Here is a 21,168-nt window from a genome sequence, read left to right on the forward strand (position 1 = left end):
TAAGCGTGCCATCTACCCACCTAGATGGACATTTATTGATGTTTTAAAATTAAATCCCAAATATTATCTAGATAATTTTCATTGCTCTAAGTAAACAGCAATTATTCAACCCCTCTATTCTTGAAATTTTAGTTTAGTTTATTTAGTTTTTTGTCTGGTGGCAAAGGAGGTAAAGGAGTTGGTGGAAGAAAACTGAAAAATGATATTCTTTTAATAAAATAACTGTACCAATTAAGCACTAGAATGAGTGACTGAGCATTCCAGGACATGATTTGAAGACAAAATAACATCTAAAAACATGAATATGTGAGTTTTGGAGACTGCTTAGGATATGCAAACAGTTTACGTATTTCTTGGCCTAACTCTGAAATTTATATAGATTAGAGAAGAATATAAATGCATAATGAATGAATCCCTTGGGAAATTATTCTCTCTCTCTAATAGAAAACTTCTTAGATATTTTAAATGTTAGCATGATACTGTAAAATTGGAGAAAGTAAGAAAGCATTGAATGGAAAAAAAATCTAGTCTAAAATTAATCTTACAGCATATGTGTGCTGTCTTAGTTCTCAAATCCTTCCCACATCCATGCTCACATTTTCACCATCTCCATGAAAGCACTAAAAGTGATGGAGAGAACAGCCAAAGGATCTAATTACCTTTATGGGAGCATTTCCATGAGATGATAAAAAAATGACTAGTTAAAAGTTAAATTTGAATTTTGTTTTTCATACTACACATAAAAAATCCACATTCTTTAAAATATGGTGAGGCAGCTCTCTATTCTAGCACTCTGGTGACTAAAATTTAAATAAATTAATACAAATATCACTTCAGAAATTATAAGCAGTGGATTTCACTCAGTTATTGATAAAAATGAAGAAACCATGTGGCCTCTTTCTCAGAAAAAGAAGGTGGAATTCCAACACTTTTAGATGTAACTCTTGTCTTTTGGAAAATGACAGCTAATATTTAACTATATGATAATGATTGGTTACTATCACTGGTTCACAAATGGTTTCCTTTGTCAGAGTCTGTAAGCTCCTATATTCTTGGTCCCTACAATACACGCACGCACACACACACACACACACACACACTCCTTAACTGTTTCATCCTTTCAGAAATGTTGCTAACCATTTAGCTCAAAATCTCAAAACTTTAAACAATTACATTTATTGGGCACCTTTCAAGTAACAGGTATTCCTGAATTACATACATTTTATTTGCATGTCTCCAAAATATGTAGAGCAGCTACCCTGATCTTCATTTCACAAATGTGGAAACAAGGACCCAGAATGAATCACTTTGCCCAAGATAATATATTTGGCATTTGAACTCATGTAAATGGCATATGCTGCAAAAAAAAAGAAAAGAAAAAAATAACAAAAATAACACAACTGCATTATCTATCTATACTACTAAGGCTATGTGATTCTATCCATATCTCAGATTTCTTTGTTCTTGAACAGAGGATCTGCCAGTAATCAGACTAGGTTCCCTAGTTCCTACCTGGACTTGATCTGTGGATGTCACTCCCCATCCCTGACCCAGATTATCTGTGTGAATAATTCTGTCTTTTTGTTGCACTGGTATCCATTTAACTGCTGACCCATTGCTTACAGAGTTCTTGTCACACAGTAGATGCTTGATAAATATTGTTTTAATAAATGTGTTCTCTATACCTAGGTAGGAAATGGCAGAATGAAAATGTAGTGTTTTTTTTTAAGATTTATGGGGGGTTGGGGTCAAAATAAGGGGGTTGCAATTGAATGGGAAATATAAAAATAAAATTAAATAAATAAAAAATAAATAAATAAAAAGATTTATTTATTTATACAAGAACCGAGGTACAGGTCAGATGTGCGGGAGGGTGAGAGGATTCACCAGAGACAGAGTGGGGAACAGAACAGCAGACTGACTGAAATACACTGCTGAGGGGAGCAGTGGGCGAGACAGGAGAGGTCTTCCCTGCCATGTGGGTATCTCCGTGGCCAGCGGGAATCAAACCGGCACTGCAGAGGCTGCGGACAGCTTCACAGCACTGCACTCAACTGCATGCGCCACCAGGGAGGCCCCAGAATGAAAATGTTAACCTAACTTTGTCATCCTTTGAAATCAGTCTAATCTTCAAACTCTATGAAATCTTCCCTTAGCCCCCAAGTATTAACAGTATTGTTCAGAACTCCCTCTGATCCTCATATATTCTTTTATTTTTTTGAAAATGAAAAAAAAAGTATTGCTGTACCATAATTTTTACAAGATTTTTATAATATTTTAATTGAGGTAATGTTGGCTTAAATTGTTGTTTGTATTTTGGAAGTATATGATCCTCCTTCTGGTGATGTTACCAAAGCTCTACCCCCAGTATCTAAGAGTCTGTCTTTTATTGTATAAAAGGGTTCCAGGGCCTGGATATTTAGCTACTATTCAATGAATGAGAGATACTGATAATAAAAATACCTGTATTTCATCAGAAGCAGCAGCAATCATTGAATTACCTAAGATATGGAATAAGCTTGGGCCAGAGGACGTCTACAGAGCCATCTGGAAACTTAAGAGTTAGAAAGTTCCTATAAAGCAGAGGTCATCAATGACTAATGTAACACTAAGGACAAAAAGATGAAGAATTAAGAGCTGGGGAGCTAGAAGCAAGTCTTACACATTCACCTCTTTCTCTCCAGGAAACAACCTGAATCATATTTGTTAGCTACTCATTACATGTTTATTAAATGACCATGTAGTGAGTGCATTCGTAACTTCTTTAATATTAATATAAGTGGATTTTGCAATATCAGAAACTATGAGAAATAATGGGATTTTTATAAAGAACAGATGGTGAGGGGAAATATATATTCTCCCTTCCCACTATGACCAGGAAATCAATAAATATGTGTTGGTTGACAGATTGAAATCTGCTCCTCTCTGAAATGTGTTATCTCTGTTTAAAAAAAGACAGGGACATGCTTTGAATAATGACATAGGCCATACAGAACAGTCTCTAAGTAGACTGGTAACAAGGCCAATTTACAGTTTAGTTTATGATTTTTTAAGAATATTTAGGTTATGATACATTTAAGGAGTTATAATATCTGTAAATATATTAAGGCAAAATGGCAAGGCTACTTATAGCTAGAGATGACTGAAGTCCTAACCCAGGAGATTAGATGTTCCAACCACCCAAGACCTAAAGCAAACCTGTAATTCATTTTTATCACATATGCTAGAAGCTCTGGTTTGGTAAAACAATTGGCTACTCTGTCAGACAGAGCATTTTAAGTATAAAAGCACAATTATATCAAAGTCAAAAAGAAAGGACTTTCCACTTCCCTGCTATTGCAGATTGCTAGCGAGTCATAATATCTGAAAAGAACTGGAATGATTTTTACCAGCTACCCAGGATTCTTATAGTCCATCCTCTGTTTTTTATAGTCTCATATAAACATCTTTTTTGCACATAAAGATGTTTATTACAGGAAATTTCAAACTCTTTCCACAGTTTGATTACCTTTACTATATTGTAAAACCAAGAAGGAAATGCCACACTTTGTTTAAAGATAGGATCCACCCAATCGCCCCATATATCCACAGCAAAGCAAATATGGCACAGTACATATTCTTTCTGTTTGATATCCCTGTCCCAAGGTCCTAAATAGATTCAATTCTAACTTTTTTTCTCAAATCAAAATAAAACTATTGAAATGTGTCTTGTGATGTCAATTGGCCTTCCCTTTATTCCAATGTAAATGCAAATTCAACATAAAATGGGTATCCAGATAATCTAGAATATTTTATGACAATTATTCTATATCATCAAATGGAAATTTTAAGCATTCTCATTATACTAGCGGATAATCAAAAATAAGTTATCAAAAATCTAAGTATCTGTATTTGCCTCTTTGAAAAATGCTGCCCACAGATATAAAAATAACCGGGGTAAAATACCTTGGATGCCTAAATATGTACAGTAAATTTAAAAAATCAAGCAGAGCCAGCGAAAAACAACAATTCACATAGTATCAAAGGCCAACACCTCTGAAATGAGAGTACAGCGTCCCTCTTCCCGTCTCTGACCATATGGCCTAGTACAAAATGGATATTGTTAAGTAATAGAGGAAGGCTGAAGAGAACAATGGTACGGACATAAAGAAAATCCCTTGTAGAGTCATTGAATCAGCCTAGAGACATCACATAATCTAATTTCATATTGCTATTAGCCATTATGAGATCTGGAAGTTTGCTTACTTCTCTGAAAGATGAACAGATCTCTTATTCTATAGGCCACTCTGTGACTCTGAGGGATGACCATGAATAGCTTCGTGATGGCAGGAACACAGATAATATGCACAAATGTTCCAGACCAGAATTCAGAAGTTAGCTTAATCTCCTGTCTCTCATTCACCCTGCAAAGAGATCACCTGGTAAACAAAATCAGGATCACAAGAATGGTTCTTTGCCAATGGTAAATTCTCTGCCCTATTGTTAATAAAATCATGACTTTAAATGTTAATGGCCAAATTTAACTGATTTGCTAACCAAATAATATAAGTACAGAATAAGAAAATTCCGTATTCAGGCTGAAAACGTCCACAAGTTTTTATTAGAAAAGGATGAAAGACTGTAAAATGAAGCCTGAATGTTACAGTTTAACACATTTAAACTTCTCATTCTTGTATACAGTATTTAGTCAATGTTGTCAAATTTTACCCAAGACAACGAAAGGCTTCCAAGTATATGTAATCCCCAACATGTCATCAGCTATATTTCAAAAATGTCTGTAAATCCATTACTTGAAATTTACAGCCAGATAGACCTCACAACACTTTTTCATTCAAAAAAAAAGGCTACAAATCACATAGGTACAATGATATTATTAGAACTAACATTCAATTTCATGTGGTTACAATAGGCTTTTGTGAGTTAGCCTGTGCACCTAACCACTATTTGTAAGAAGGAGGTGGCAAGGAATAAACACTGATTATATGAATTCAACTGTTCACAACTGAACTGAACTCATATGTAACACTTTCAAAGAGGTTATCAGTAACTACAATGAGTTGCCCTGGAAGTTAAATTAATGTTGTCATCTGAGAATAAAAGCTTCAGAAAGAAACCACAAATGACAAAATTATTTCTCAGTAGAAATAACATACTTCAAAAGATCTGTAACTGCAACTATTTGGGGACTTCCAATTCCAAACAAAATAACTAGTGTACAAAGCCAGGAAAATAAGTCTGAATAAAAAATAAAAGCTCTAATCATCTCTATTATGTAACCTGTCCACAAAATAGAGACAATGCTAACAAGGGTGAAATGTTTATCCTGTAAATAATAAATATATTGAATTTGTTATTAAAATCTTAACAACAGCAAAAGTTCCAAATCAAGATGATGTCACTGAAGAAGTTTACTATGTATTAAGTAATAAAAAAAAAACCAATGCTACAGAAACACCTTTCGATATTTGAAGATAAGAGAATACTTGACAATACACATTTTGAGGACAGCATAACCCAAATACCTTAGCCAGACAAAGGGAAAACAAGAAAATTACACACCCAATCCCTACATGAATATAGTTAAAAAAAAAAAAAACCTCAGGAAAGTTTTGGACATAGGATCCAGCTACATACAAAAAAAGAAATAAGACACATAAACCAAGAATGGTTTATCCTGGGAGTGTAAGGTTGGCTTCACATTCAAACATCAATCAACACAATATAACACATTAATATAGAAAAATACATATTATTACCCTAATAGACACAGAAAAAGGAGTTCAAAATAAAAAATATTTTAAACTTAGAGAAAACTAGCAATAGATGATAGATCTATTAAAAATTCCTTCTGATGTCATACCTAATGATTGTATACACTTGTCAAAACCCATCATACTGTACTTCAGGTGAGTCCACTGACTCTTTAAAAAGTATACCTCATAATTTATTTTAAAACTGATTAATTCACAAGATTAATACATTAGTTACTGGCTATTCGTGAAGAAATCCCCCCAAGTTTACTCAACTCATAAAACTGACAAAACTGAGTTTCTGATATCAAAGATGATGACTTGATGCTAGATGACATTACAGTAAAGAGGTTCTGCCTTTTAGACTTAATCTCTATCTAAGTTCACTACATGAAGGTGGGAATGACAATAAAGAAAGAACGGTGAATGCAGTTGTGTCACTTACAGACTGGCTATTGAAAACTGCAGAAAATCATGGCAATTCACTAACTCTCCACGCTTTGGAGATGTCTGTTCTACTACAGTCAGACAGTGATTGAGAGACATTTAACAAAAAGCAAGGCTGTGAGGAAGATGAGCTTCAACTTGTACTAAGGATCTGAAAGTCATAGGTACACAATCTTCTCAAAATAAGCCCACCACGACATCCCTAATATGTTTGGATATAGAAGGCAATTCATCCTGAGTTCCATTCTCCTCCAGTCATAGAAGCTGTTCAAAATGTTGTTGAGGAATGCTAAACGGAGATTCACATACCAAGCTTAAAAAATTAGATTTGAAAAAATAAAAGCATTTTATATTTATGCTGCAGTGAATGTACATTCCTCAACAAATTATTTACAATTGTCTGCAATTGTGGAAGTAAATGTCCTGTGAGCTCACTTCTGAAAACTGAGTAAGACATTGTGTTGGATGCTGAGAAGTTACCCTGAAGGAGAAATTATCTGCAATAGTAATTTAAAATAATTTGTCACATCACAGAAACTCAGGGCATAAAAATAAGAGGTGGAGAGGCCTCCTAGACAGATTGCCGGGGAAGTGGAGTGGGGGAGGTCAGAATTCTCCACCTCAGTGGCAAATTCAATAGCTAGAACTGGCTAGGCTTATGGTTATCATTTCATATGTCAAACAAACACAGAGAAGTGTTACCAACATCATCTAAACTACTCCAAAATGGAGCTGCTGTGCAAATAACGTTCACCTCAGAATTCCTTTATGATTCTGTAAAAAGAGTAACTATTGTGCTCATCTATCTGTGGTTTCTAGAAAACTGGCCAGTTGGTAACAAGCACTTTTGAGGAAGCAAGGCAGAATAGATTGTCCTGTGTCTTCCCACTACTTCTTTTTATATTTTTTGTTATTTTTCATCGATGTATAATTGGCATATAACATTTATTCATTTCAGGTATACAATATAATGATTTGATATTTGCATATATATATTACACAAAATACTACAATAAGCTAGTTAATGTTACCAATCATAGCTACAAAATGTTTTTCTTATGTGAGTATTTAAGATTTATCCTCTTAAATTTAAAATTAAAAATTTATATTTAAAAATATACAACAGACTATCATTAACTACAGTCACCATGACATATTTATTTTATACTGGAAGTTTATACCTTTTGAACACTTTCAGTCATTTCCCCTAGCCTCCACCCTGTGCCTCTGGAAACCATCAACTGATCCTCTGTATCTATGCATTTGACAATTTTTAGAGTCCACATATAAATGAGATCAAATAGTATTTGTCTTTCTCCGTCTGAATTATTTCACTTACCATAAGATCTAAAGGTCTATCCTTGTCACAAATGGCAAGATTCCATTGTTTGTTATGACTAATATTCCATTTGTGTGTGAGTATCACATATTCTTCATTCATTCAGAAAACATAGGTTGTTTTCATGATTTGGCTATTATACAGTAAATAACACTTTAACAGACATGGGGGGTTATAAGTTTTGTTTTCTTTGGATTAATACCCAAAAGTGGAGTTACTGGACCATATGGTAATTCTATTTTTAGTTTTTTGAGGAAACAGCATACTGTTTTCCATAGTGACTATCAATTTAGATTCCCACCAACAGTGCACAAGGGTTCCCTTTTTTTCTTATACTCAATAGTGCTTGTTATTTTTGTCTTTATTTCCCTTTTAAGTTGCAAATCTAACTAACAATGTGGTTGAGGAGAGAATAAACTACATACTAAACAAACCAACCCTCTGGTTTGGTCACTAAAAAGTCTTGAAACAAAATTCCTGTGGAAAAAAAAGATTTAAAAATTCAAAATTCGGGCCTCCCCTGGTGGCCCAGGCGGTTGAGCGTTGAGCACTGTGCTGTGAAGCTGTCCACAGTCTCTGCAGTGCTGGTTCGATGCCAGTCTGCCAGCGAGGGTCCCACATGGTGCAGCGGACCTCTCCTGTCTCACCCGCTGCTCCCCTCAGCAGTGTACTTCAGTCCTTCTGCCTGTTCTGTTCCCTGCTCTGTCTCTGGTGAATCCTCTCACCCTCCCGCGCATCTGGCCTGTACCCTGGTTCTTGTATAAATAAATAAATAAATCTTAAAAAAAAAAATTCAAAATTCACTTGTTTCCTGTTATTTCCTTTTTTTTTTCTTTTTGCATTCCAAATCCAACATGAGTTTGTAAATTATTTTTGACTGCCAAGTTAATAGTAATGAGTAAACCAGTTGAACGGGAAAGCTTCCATTTGTCTAAGGGAACACAATGGTCTCTAAGATTCCAGTTCAGAGAACACATTTCTTTGGTGTAGTTAGACCCATCATCAAAGCAATGTCAACAACCCCATGCACACTGCTTTCATTCCTCTTCAAAATGGTATTAGTGTTTGGACTGCCTGGTTAAATTTTAGGCTACCTGAAAGAGTAGAAAACATTTTCTCTCTCAATTTTTTGTGCCCTCCATCACCCTTTACTATTATTGGTATCTAATAAGTGCTCTTATGCTATTGGTTGCTTTTTCTGTCTTGTCCATAAGATCTAAGTCCAGATTTAAAAAGCAATTTATGAATGCCAGATGTCAGGCACTTCTGAGGTACTGAGTATTAGGATTTTTATATTGAAGATGTAGATAAGAAATGTTTGCAATATATGCAGTTAAATGGTGCCTAGTTTCTCTCAAGATCAAATAAGAAGTAAAACACAGAAAAAAAAATTAACTCAGCTACCTGCAACTTAGAAAAAAAAGTCTAAGCTTAATTCTAAGTTAACTCATCCACTCATATAAATCTTACAATGGCAACTGCTTCCAGAATTGTCTATAATTATCTTATTCCCACTTATGTCACATTCTAGAAACAGGCCAGTAATATTAAATTTCACCAAGAAGCATATGTAGAGATATGCCACTTTTAGAGTAATTATATTTAACTGAAGGGAACTTTTAAATTGCAGCTTTGGAAAATATATATCTTTATCCTTAAAAAATTTGGAAGAATGATGTTTGGATACAAAACTTCTAATTTGAAAATGTAAGAAAAAAACATACTCTTGAAAAAATGTATCTTCTTTCAAAATCTACTGATTTAAAAATAACCCAACAAAGTGATTAAATGCATGTATTTTCTTATGGACTTTTAGCCTTATTTTTCAGATGAAGAAATTCAAGCTTAGATTTGTAATGAACATGCCCTGAGACAGATGGTGACTGTCCCTAAGAGTATTATTCCTCCATTGTCTCTTCTCTTCACGATCCCTCATTGTACCCCAAGGTCTTCAGAATAAGTCTGTTAGTCCTTAGTAAGACAGACAAGGTATTTTAAGAAATGGCCTCCACCTAAATCTCCAGTCTCATCTTTCCTTTCCCCCTCATCCAGATGCATCATAGAAATCTAAAAGTTGCTCCAATAATCCATATACTTTCAAAAACCTACGTGCATATTAATATAATATCCACTGCCTGAAACCCCTTCCTCGTCTTCCTTATCTGCCATAAGCTACCATGTTTCCTTCTAGATACCTCACATTTTCCTGAGGATATCAATGTCTTTTCTCTAAGCCTTCTTGGACATACTTTGTGTGTTTCACATATGATTCCATCTCCATGTATTGTATTATATGCATTGCTATGTTACACACACACAAGTAGTCAGATAGCTAGATAAAAAATATCATCTATCATGATGATAGATACATAGGTAGATGGTGATAGATACATAGGTAGATGATAGATACATAGGTAGATGGTGAGACAGATGATTGATAGATAGAGAATATATATTCTTTATATATAGATAGATACATTATATTTAATAGAGATAGAGACAGAGATAGAGATAGAGATTAGAAACAGAGATAGAGATAGAGATGATAGAGATAGAGACAGACTCACTATAAGTTCTTTGAGAGCAGGAACTTGTTATTCTGCCTCTAATCTCAGTATTTTGCAAATGCTTGAAGTGGAGTACATCTTCACTTATTTATTCACAAATATTTGCAGAGCACATACCAAGTGGTAGGCACAGTGATAAGCTTAGAAATAGGAAGTCAAATGAACCTGACCCCTGATTTATAGAACATACACTCCGATAAATAGATATATGCTGAATTAAACATTGCTTGTTATGGTCTTGTTTAAATATTCCCACTCATGAGGCCCCATGCATGCTTGAGCCTTGAATGTCCAATCTTCTCCTCCACGTTTACGTATATTTAATTTGCCCTTCAAAATTCAACCTCTATTCCATGCACCTAAACTGTGTGACTGGGCCCATTCATAATGACCTCAATAAGAATAAAACTCACTACCATCTTTCCTTCCTCAAACAATTCATCCTTCTGGCTCCTTGACTTCTGCCAACAGAAATAGCCTCCTCTCTGTGAACCAGGTACAATACCCCTGAAGCACTTTTGTCTATCCCACCCATGCTTACATCTCACTAGCTGTCAAATCCTCCCACTTCTTCCTCTGCAATAGCACAGAAATTAGTTCCTTCCTTTTTGTTCCTAGTGCACATACCTCTGTTTAGCCAATTACTACTTTTTACCAGTCTATTGCTATAGCTAACGGCCCTCTTCCCATTTTAATTCACTCCAAGTTAAGCTTCAGGAGCATAATTCTTTTTCTCTATAGTTCCTAAATTCCTAATATTTCCTCACTCCTTCAAGGAGAAGGCTCAGACTTTTACCTTGACCCTGTTCTACTTATTTTAATCTTTGTTATATATACACTATACTTAGGGTAAACTGGAAGATGAGCTATGTCACAAATATGGACTTAGCCAATGTCATCACTCCTGCTGTTTCCTATCTGCCCATCTCCACTATTATTAAATTCAACCACAATCATGGGTCCACATTTTTCACAAGGCCTTTTTCTTTTAATCATTCCCTCATACTTCCTCCCCATGGAAAACAGAGACTTCTTCTCCCTAGAAGCTGCATGGCACTTCATAGAGAATTATGATGCAAGATATTTTGTCCTATGTCTTAATGGTTCGTGTATTTATTATACCAATTCAATTAGATTTGAGGCCACTGAGAGCTATCCTATGCAGTTTAGAGTAATTCTGTTTTCCCTTTTGCACCTTTTTTCATATCTGAATAAAAAACTGGATAAATACTAGATCACAACTCTATAATCACTTGTTTCTATTTCAATTTCCTATACAACACCCTATATGTTGATAGACCATATTGTAGTGTTTTTTTTGTGCCTAGAGTATTGTCAGTACTCAGTAAATGTGTCATGGATGACTGGATAAACACAATACCTTGAAAACATAGTCTTAGCACATCAGCTAGAATTAATCATCTACTTCACTTTTAGTATAGTCTTAATTTTTCCCACTGATTTTTCACGGTGCAAAATTCATCTCCATGACTACATTAAAATGAAAGATTAGGTTGATTTAGTCTTCCTAATTAGATAATGCATTCTTTGAAGAAAGATATTGGTATACCCTTCACTATTACCCTTTGTTAGTATAGTTCAGAAAATACAATGCTTATCAATAAATGTTCATTAGCTGCTTGATAGGTTAATTATTTGATTAAGGTATAAAACAGAGAACAATCCAAAATGGAATTTTTCATAGGTAATAACAAGCTGAAAGATTTATTTCTTAATTTTAATCAACTGATTAAAATGTTTACAGGTTACATTGAAGCTATTTTTTAAAGTAAAATAAACCCTAGAAATAATCTAGACCAGAAATTAATCTTGAGGGGAAGTGGGAGGATAGGCTCCTGAGAAGCTATTGACATTTGGGTCCATTCTAAGCAAAAAATACATTTTCAAATATCCACATACCATTTGAAGTCATTCAAGGCTTCTAATAAGGTCATCTGTGACTGCAGGTTAAGACATGGATGGCGCTGGAAGGGATCATGCTCAGCGAAATAAGACAGAAAGAAAAAGAAAAATACCGGATGGTCTCACTCATAGCAGGAATTTAGAAAACTAAATAAGGGACCAGGAAAAAGACTAACTATAATAAATAAAAAATCAAAATCAACAAGCAACTATAAACCAGAGACACACAACAGGGGGTTGGGGGGAGAGGAAGGATTAGGGTCAAAATAAAGGGGGTGCAATTGCATGGGGATTATAACCACAATGAAAATGCATACATTGTGCAAAAATGAAAAATGATGTAAGAATTATATAAAATAAAATATATTTTTAAAAAAGAACCCTTCTTTAACCCTCATATTAAATGAAGAAAGCTCAGGTTCAAGCTCAGCTAGGTTACTTGCCCAAAATCATACAGGCATCTCACCCCCAGACTCCTGCTCTTCCTACTACACTAAATGTTAAAATACTTAACACTTTAAACTATAAATGCAATGTTGTTATTTAAATACTGTTAAATAATTTGCATCCTAGCATATTCAAGAGATCCTACATCTGTGTTCTCTTCCATTTACAAAATTTCTGAGAAACCCAAAGAAAACTCAACTCAGTGCTTCCAAAATCCTAGATATTTACTCTTGCAACAAATACTGGATTCGATTCAACAAGCTGATATTAATGAGTTTTTATGTGTTGAACTCTGCGCTAGGTGCTAAAAGTACAGAGATAAATAACGCACAAACAAGGAACAAAGCTAGCCACTTCATCTATCCTTGGAGATAGAAAGTGTCTAATTTAGGGCCTCCCCAGTGGCACAGCAGTTGAGCGCTGGGTTGCGAAGCTGCCCACAGCCCCTGCAGCACCAGTTGAATCCCTGCTGGCGGTGAGAATCCCACATGGCGCGCAGACCAATCCTGCCGCCCGCTGCTCCCCTCAGCAGTGTACTTCAGTCTTTCTGCCTGTTCTGCTCCCGCTCTGGCTCTGGTGAATTCTCTCACCCTCCCGCGCTTCTAACTGTACCCAGTGCTTGTATAAATAAATAAATAAATCTTTTTTTTTTTTAAGTGTCTAATTTATCCAGCGCCCAATATCCAGCACCTGGTTACTAATGAGCACTCCTTAGGTATTTATTTAAAACTGTGGAATATAGAAAATATAGAGAAGCCAATGTTCACATAAAGACAGCTTGAAATCTGACTACAGAACTGAAACATCCAGAAATACAAGGTGTGAGGGAAGGGTAAGAACAAAGAGGTAAGGAAGCACAGTGGATTAGGGTGCTGGATCAGGAGTGATTAGGTGGTGGGTACACTATGGGAGTCACACCTGATGGCAGGGATGCTCTTTTTATCTCAATTTAAATAATTAATTCATTCATTTAAGAGGTAGCAGCTTATATATTGTAGAAACTTTTTTTCAGTTATTTCTATTGTCCCAAAATGAATCATCATTCTGTTGCTTTGTTTTTTAGTATTGTTAATGATTATTATAATATTGAAAAAATACTAAAGACAAACCAACTAAATGTACGAGGTTATAATGAAAGTGTAACTATTCGCAAAAAACTCCTGATAAATTTTCAATTTTCTAAGAAAATCATTCTTTTTAAAATCCAATTAGGTATTATTTTGTGCATCATGTTTAAAAAGTACAACTACATTTTTTTCCTTAAACTTTCATTCTTTTGGCTCCATTTTTTTTTAAAGATTTATTTATTTATTTCTACAAGCACTGGGTACAGTCAGAAGCATGGGAGGGTGAGAGGATTCACCAGAGCTAGATCAGGGAGCAGAGCAGGCAGATGGACTGAAGTACACTGCTGAGGGGAGCAGCAGGCGGCAGGAGAGGTCTGCGCACCATGTGGGACCCTCGCCCAGCAGCCCAGGATCGAACCGGCGCTGCAGAGACTGCAGGCAGCTTCGCAGCCCAGCGCTTAACCACTGCGCCACCAGGGGAGGCCCAGCTCAATTATTTTAAAGTATCCCACCTTGAACGTAGCTTCTTGGTTTACTGTATATTAATTTTTAGGACTTCACATTCATTTGCTTCAATTACAACTCTCCTTATTTCCCATACTTATATTTAAATAATCCTAATCTACTTTGCTAAGGGACAATACAACTAACTAAACTATTAATACTTATTAACATAGTTTTAAGGACAAGGTTAGATTTTGCAGTTTAGTTATCTATTAACCTTGATAATCATATTTTTATTCATTAATTTATACATATACCACCTTCATTTTGCTTATTGATTTTATTTTTTCTACATTTAAAATCACAGAAAAAATATTCATCTAACAAATGAACTCAGACTTGCTCTTAGAAAGCTAAAGGTAAAAAGCTTATGGAATTAGAGATTTCATCTTCAGCTGTCACAGTCATTTCCAAATCCTAATATATAAACTTAGTATCTTACATATGTCTACTGCAGAAGTCTCTAGTTATAACTAATACCCAAAATAAATTATTTCCCCAGTACAACTTTTTTAAGTTCATCATCTAATACAATGAAATTATACAAAGTGTTTATTACCTTCAAGGTCTTTTTGGTTCCATAAAAACCTTTATTTGCACTTGACATTTTTAAGCAATAGAAGCCCAAGGGCTTATCAATCAGTAGGAGTGATAACATTAGAAGAACTTTCCCCAATGTGCAAAGAGAACAAGAATTCTTTACTGTTTTTCTTACTAAAGGAAAAAGAAAGTAAAGAAATGCAATTAGAGTAACCCACTATTATAAAATCATCTCCAAGAGCTAGGTGAATCATGAGCACTATCTACTTCTGTAACAAAGATATTGGAAAAAAAAGTTGCAACAATCTAAAGAAGAAAGAATCAGTGCAGCCAAAATGAAAATTGGATGAACAAAATTATTCTAAGTCACCTTATTAAATCCTGAAAGTATGTTTCTGCTGTCATTTTTGTTTCCACATAATATCTATTGTCATCCCTCCACAATCAAGAGGGGATTAAATTTTTTGTCATTATATACAATTTGTTTTACAATCTAGAACACAAAACAGCAGAAATATTAGTGAAATGCCTTACCTATTTCAAAAACCAATGTCAATTCGTACGCATTTTAAATACAATTACATACAGACTTTGCTGGCTAGAGATAAATTTCTAGTTTGAACAGGAAAGGAAATCGAGAAGGAAAAAACCCCATCCAGGGCCTCCCCGGTGGCGTAGCGGTTGAGCGCTGGGTTGCGAAGCTGCCCGCAGCCTCTGCGGCGCCGGTTCGATCCCGGGCTGCTCCCCGGCCACCGGAGGAGGGTCCCACATGGCGCGCAGACCTCTCCTGCCGCCCACTGCTCCCCTCAGCAGTGTATTTTGTCAGTCTGCCTGCTCTGCTCCCCGCTCTGGCTCTGGTGAATTCTCTCACCCTCCCGCGCTTCTGACTGTACCCAGTGCATGTATAAACAAAAACGAACAAACAAACAAACAAATAAATAAATAAAAACATGCCTCTATTAAAAAAAAAAATCCAACTGACTATGTGACTATGTATACTTTATCCAGTAGACACTGAAAAGCATGTATTTCATTTTTATGGTGACGTTTTATATCCAAAGGGTTAAAAAGATCCCACAAAGACACTACATTAGAAGCACATAAAGCAAAATCATTGCCTAAGAAAGCTGTCCATCAGTTTTTACTTACACTGTGGTCCTCGGAGTACTGCAGCAGCTAGCAATATATGAGCCAGCAACTTCATTCCTATGAACTAGGTTTGAGAAATACTATTTCAGGAGTTGTCCATTTACATGTGATTCGTGCATTGCCCTTTGTGTAAATGGGCACTTTATTTTGTTCATTAAAAAGAACTGCACATTATTTTGTTCTTTATATATGTATGTCAAGGATAGCTATCACTATGGTAGAAAAGTATCCAATGAATATTTATGGCAAGTGAACTCTTTAATATTATGAACAAATTCTACTCAAAGAATAGTAGAAAATTAAAAAAAAGATGCATTCTTCCTATGTATTGTGAGTATCTTCTTTTAGAATCAGCATGTCTTTACTGTTTCCAGCTCCATGAACATGCTAAACAAAACAAAGGTCATCTTATAAAACAGAGAGAGAGAAAAAAGGAAAGGTTGATCAAGTATACCCCCATTACTTCCATCAAATCCTATACTCTCTACCACAAGTAAGCTTTTAAGAGAAAAATAATCTTTCAGGTAGTAATAGAAATAATCTTTCAGATAATGATGGAGATAGAGATGGAAATGGAGATGTAGATATAGGTAGAGTAATACAGATAGACAGAAAAGAGTTGGGAACAAAACCTATAAGAGAAAGGTGTAAGCATTCAGGTTATTCCATGATAGCACATAATGCTAGAGCAATAAGAAGTCTTAATGGTCACCTGCTCCAACCACTTCACTCACACCTGAGACACATGAGTCCAGGAGAGGTTGACTAGTAGAAATCTGACTGGCTACTAAGCAACAAAGTGAAGCCTCTGAGAGCCACCCACCTATCAAATGTAGTCAGTATTGCCTGGGGAAAATAACTACTCAGCAATATCAGAGGATTACCAGAACCAGCAAATTGCCTAACAGAGTCAGGCTGACCAGGTAAAGGACATCATATCTGGACATTGGGACATGGTTAAGGGCAGAGCTGAGTTGAAGACTGACCTATCTAAAGTGGGGTGCACTACTTGGCTCAAGTGAATTTTTCCTTGTGATATTACAGATCTGCTGTTACTGGATTTTCAAGAAAAATCAGATACCCAGATTATTAGTGGAAATTCCCTGATATTTAATTGTTGGAAACTAATTCAAGTTTTTAACTCCCAGACAGATTGAACATATCTGCAGCCCAGACAATGCCCACGAATTGCTAGCTCATGACCCCTTCTCTACAGCAGACCAAATGCCCTCAGAAAGCAATTTCTAAATGTGGTCAAACTGGTCAAATGTGGTGTCTCTAGTGGCTTCATTAAGATAACCAACACCAATGGATTCAGTCAGGGAGATTTTCAGTGAAACCTCTTTAAGATGGTTGGTGCGATTTGCCTTCATTTTCCCTTGCTCAGCTTTCCTTGAGGTCCACCTAATTAGGCCTTACCTCTCTAGGCTGACAGACAATCCACTTCACAGCTTTATCTTTTCTTTAGATTTGCTGAGACTGAGTTTTGGGAATTAAGGTTTTTCTGAGTCAAGATCCTACCATTTAGGGAAAAAAAATTTCAGCACTCCTGCCTGAAATGAACTTGCATTAAACACCATGAGGGAAGGAAAGTTGTCATGTTTTCTTCAGGAACAGTGAAGCTTGTGAACAACCAGGGTGGAAGAAAGAAGCTATGGTGTTTATGCTAAAACCATTAAGATTTTAGGATTGACAGAAGTGAAAGGTACATGGCAAAGCAAAGAAGGACTCAACATTAGAGATGTAGGTAGGTATGAACTTAAAAGTCCAAGTAGTTCAGACTTGATTTCAGGCAATGGGCAATCAGCAACATTGTTTACAAGATAGTAAGGAAGTCATTCAGTCAGTCAGAACAGGCATCAGGAAGAAGAGCCTGGTCAGATAAATTGATGGTGTAAAATGGAGGCTTAGCCCCATAACAAGAATACCGCTAAAATGAGATATGCAGAAGTGGTGAGCACTTGAACAAGTACAGACACAGTAAGAGCAATGAGGAAGGATGGAAGGATGAGACAGAAAGGTGGTTATTCACGCTGCTGGCTACTTTAAGAATTACCTGTGAAATAAAAAAAAAAAAGTACAGATGCACAGCAAAAAAAAAAAAAAGACAAATTCTGCAGAAAAGGAAGCAAGAATTGTAGATACACATCAGAAAAAAATGCTCTGCTTCATTAGTTATTAGGAAAATGCACGTGAAAATCAATATGAGATACCACTTCTATATTCTACAAAGTGAAAATCAAAATCAAATTCTTCACAAAATAAGTGAAAACACATTTATTAATATGTTGACACAAATTCTGATTTTCTGATGCATGGTGGTGGAAGCAAACTCATACAACCACTATGATGAAAAGTTTTGGCATCATCTTGCAAAGTTGAAATGTAAGTGTGAATATACAGTACGGTAATTCCATGCCTGGGTATATGCCCTAGGGGAGGTATTTAACATGTGCAATAATTGTAAATATCCATCCACAGGAGGGTGAATAAATAAATTGTTTATTTAGTGAAATATTACACTAGCAAATGGACCACAGCAGTTGGCACCAGCATGGATGAATCTCAAAATCATAATGGAGAATTTAAAAAGGCAAGAAAACATATTGTATACAGTATAACAACTTTACATATGTTAAACAAAAGAAATTTGACCATTTATTGTTTAAGAAGGCACCTATGTATTATAAAAGTATAATGAAATGCAAGGGAAAGAAAAATATAACATTCAGAATAGAAATTACTCTTGATGGGAGGGAGATGGAAATGATAGGCCACAAGTAAACAGACTTCAGCTCTAGTGGTTATTTCCTGGTGGTTTTGAATGAGGCGATAGCTAAACAAAGTTATTTTCTTGTATTTATACCTTATTTTATATTTTAAATGTATTCATTCTTCAATATCCATGAAATTCTCACCGTAAAAAACACACTTACACCCCAACATACTCAGTGATGGGTTTTCAGGACTGGCATTTTAAAAGGTTCCACAGATGACTTACAAGTATGCCAGGAATGAGAACCACTGGACTGGGAAGGCAAAACTGGCAGGCTATCAACAGCTTTAGGTTGTGGGATAGTGAGTGTAAAATGACACTCGATTTTGAGCTGCTGTTTCAAGAAAGAGAAACGGGTACCCCTAAATAAGGAATTTAGTAGGATAACTGGATTAGGAAGAATGATGAGTAAGATAGATTTAAGATACAAAGACAAAGACAACTTGTTGAAAGTAACTGGGTATAAAAGTTCATTTTTTCAGTTAATTTTTACCAAAATGACAACTTTAATCTGTCTAAAGAAGAGGTCTGGGGCCCTCTCTGGTGGCACAGGGGTTAAAGGCTCAGCACTATCAAGCTATTCCAGGTCATTGTGGCAGAGTTCTAGCCCCTGCCAGAGCTAACCCACATGGTGCAGCAGACCTCCTGTCTCACCCACTGCTCCCCTCAGCAGTGTATTTCAATAGACCCAACTGTTCTGCTCCCCATTCTGTCTCTGGTGAATCCTCTTACACACACACACCCTGCTCATCACACCTCTGACCTACACCCTGCTCTTTTATGCCTAAATAAAAAGAAAGTAAATCTTCAAAAAAAAATAAATAAAAATGGAGGCTGGAGAAAATAGGTAAGAGGTAGCTTCTATTCCCAAGAACTAGCATATAGAATCTATGCTATGTTCTAGAAAAAAAAAAATGGCAAAAGAATTTGTTAAATTGTTTTAAGGTAAAGGGCTCTTTCCTTTCCATCTGGCAGCAGCCATCAGATACGCCAAAATGGGCGCTTACAAATACATCCAGGAACTATGGAGGAAGAAGCAGTCCGATGTGATGCGCTTTATTTTCAGGGTGCGCTGCTGGCTGTATGGCCAGCTGTCAGCCCTCCACAGGGCACCCCGCCCCACCAGGCAGGATAAAGCGAGAAAACTGGGATACAAAGCCAAGCAAGGTTATGTCATATATCGGATTCGTGTGCACCGTGGTGGCCGCAAACGTCCAATTCCAAAGGGTGCAACCTATGGCAAGCCTGTCCACCATGGTGTTAATCAGCTGAAGTTTTCTAGAAGCCTTCAATCTGTTGCTGAAGAGCGAGCTGGACGCCACTGTGGAGCTCTGAGAGTCCTGAATTCTTACTGGGTTGGTGAAGATTCCACGTACAAATTTTTTGAGGTTATCCTCATCGATCCATTCCATAAAGCTATCAGAAGAAACCCTGACACCCAATGGATCACTAAACCAGTCCACAAGCACAGGGAGATGCGGGGGCTAACATCCGCAGGCCGCAAGAGCCATGGTCTTGGAAAGGGCCACAAGTTCCACCACACTATTGGTGGTTCTCGCCGTGCAGCTTGGAGAAGGCGCAATACTCTCCAGCTCCACCGTTACCGCTAATAAGTAATGTTTGTAAAATTCTTACCTAATAAACAATTTAGGACAGTTAAAAAATTGTTTTAAAATTAGAGCTTTTTAGTAAATCACAGCAGGATTAGAACCTCCCTCCTGATCTTTCTACCAAGGGCTATCCTTGTACTTATCTGCATTGGAAGGGACGGTCGTTGCTATGGCAATTACTCTCCTACAAATTTAAGTTAGAATAAAAAAGCTGCTGTTTATAAATGACACATTCCTTGACGCTTTCCTGGGGCAGCATGAGATGCATTCTCTTTGCCTGACCAAGCTGTGTTGAGGTTGGAGTTGTCACTGGAGTCCAAGGACTCATCTCCTGCCCTATACTTATCTCTTAGCAGATTCACAAAAGCTAGAAGGTTTGCAAATTATTGTCAGGGTACATGAAATTCTTTATTAAGCTTCCAAGGAGCTAAATGGATTATGAGGCTCTGGGGAAAGAACTTTCCCCCAGCTAGAGATCTCCATGCATCACTACTAAGCCTGCCATACAGAGGTATCAGGTAGTGAATACAAGTAAATCAGTACAGATTTCCTTTTTCCAACTCCACTTACACTGCTCTTTTCTGAGAACTAAAAGTGGATGAGTGAGAAAGCATCACTGCTGTTATTTCACTTAGCATACTGGAACTATCACTGACAGTCGATATTCTATATGCATTATTGTTTATTATTCCCACTTTGTAGATAAAGAAAATAGAAATTAAAGAGCTAGATTTATTTCTCCATGATCTCACTGTTCTCAAGGAATAAAGACTGAGTTAAAACCTAAATCCAAGGGGTTAAAAAATTATTTTAAACAGCCCTACTTAAAACCTGTGTTCTTACTCTGCCTCTAGATGCCTACTTACAGTGATTTGTTTGCCCCTAGGGATTATTTTTTATGCTGATATACACTTTTGATCACATACAATCTAATCTCATAAGTAGGAAAGCAATGCTTTAATGAATCTGATCATATTTTACTTTAACCATAAAATAAGAATACTAGAGTTTCCAAAAGTGCCTATCTAACTTACTACATCTGAAGTTCC

The 21,168-nt window shown here is 36.2% G+C and overlaps 1 protein-coding gene across 1 annotated transcript; it reads left to right on the forward strand.

Annotated features, from left to right (window-relative positions):
• The first annotated feature begins 19,144 nt into the window (after positions 1-19,144).
• LOC311177372 (large ribosomal subunit protein eL15-like) lies at positions 19,145-20,181 on the forward strand. The gene has a single exon (XM_084243326.1). The coding sequence runs from the start codon at positions 19,505-19,507 to the stop codon at positions 20,117-20,119; it is 615 nt and encodes a 204-aa protein (XP_084099452.1). The 5' UTR covers positions 19,145-19,504; the 3' UTR covers positions 20,120-20,181.
• The last annotated feature ends 987 nt before the right edge of the window (positions 20,182-21,168 follow it).

This window comes from Talpa europaea (assembly GCF_964194135.1).
Source record: "Talpa europaea genome assembly, chromosome: 9".
In the NCBI taxonomy this organism is placed as follows: Eukaryota; Metazoa; Chordata; class Mammalia; order Eulipotyphla; family Talpidae; genus Talpa; species Talpa europaea.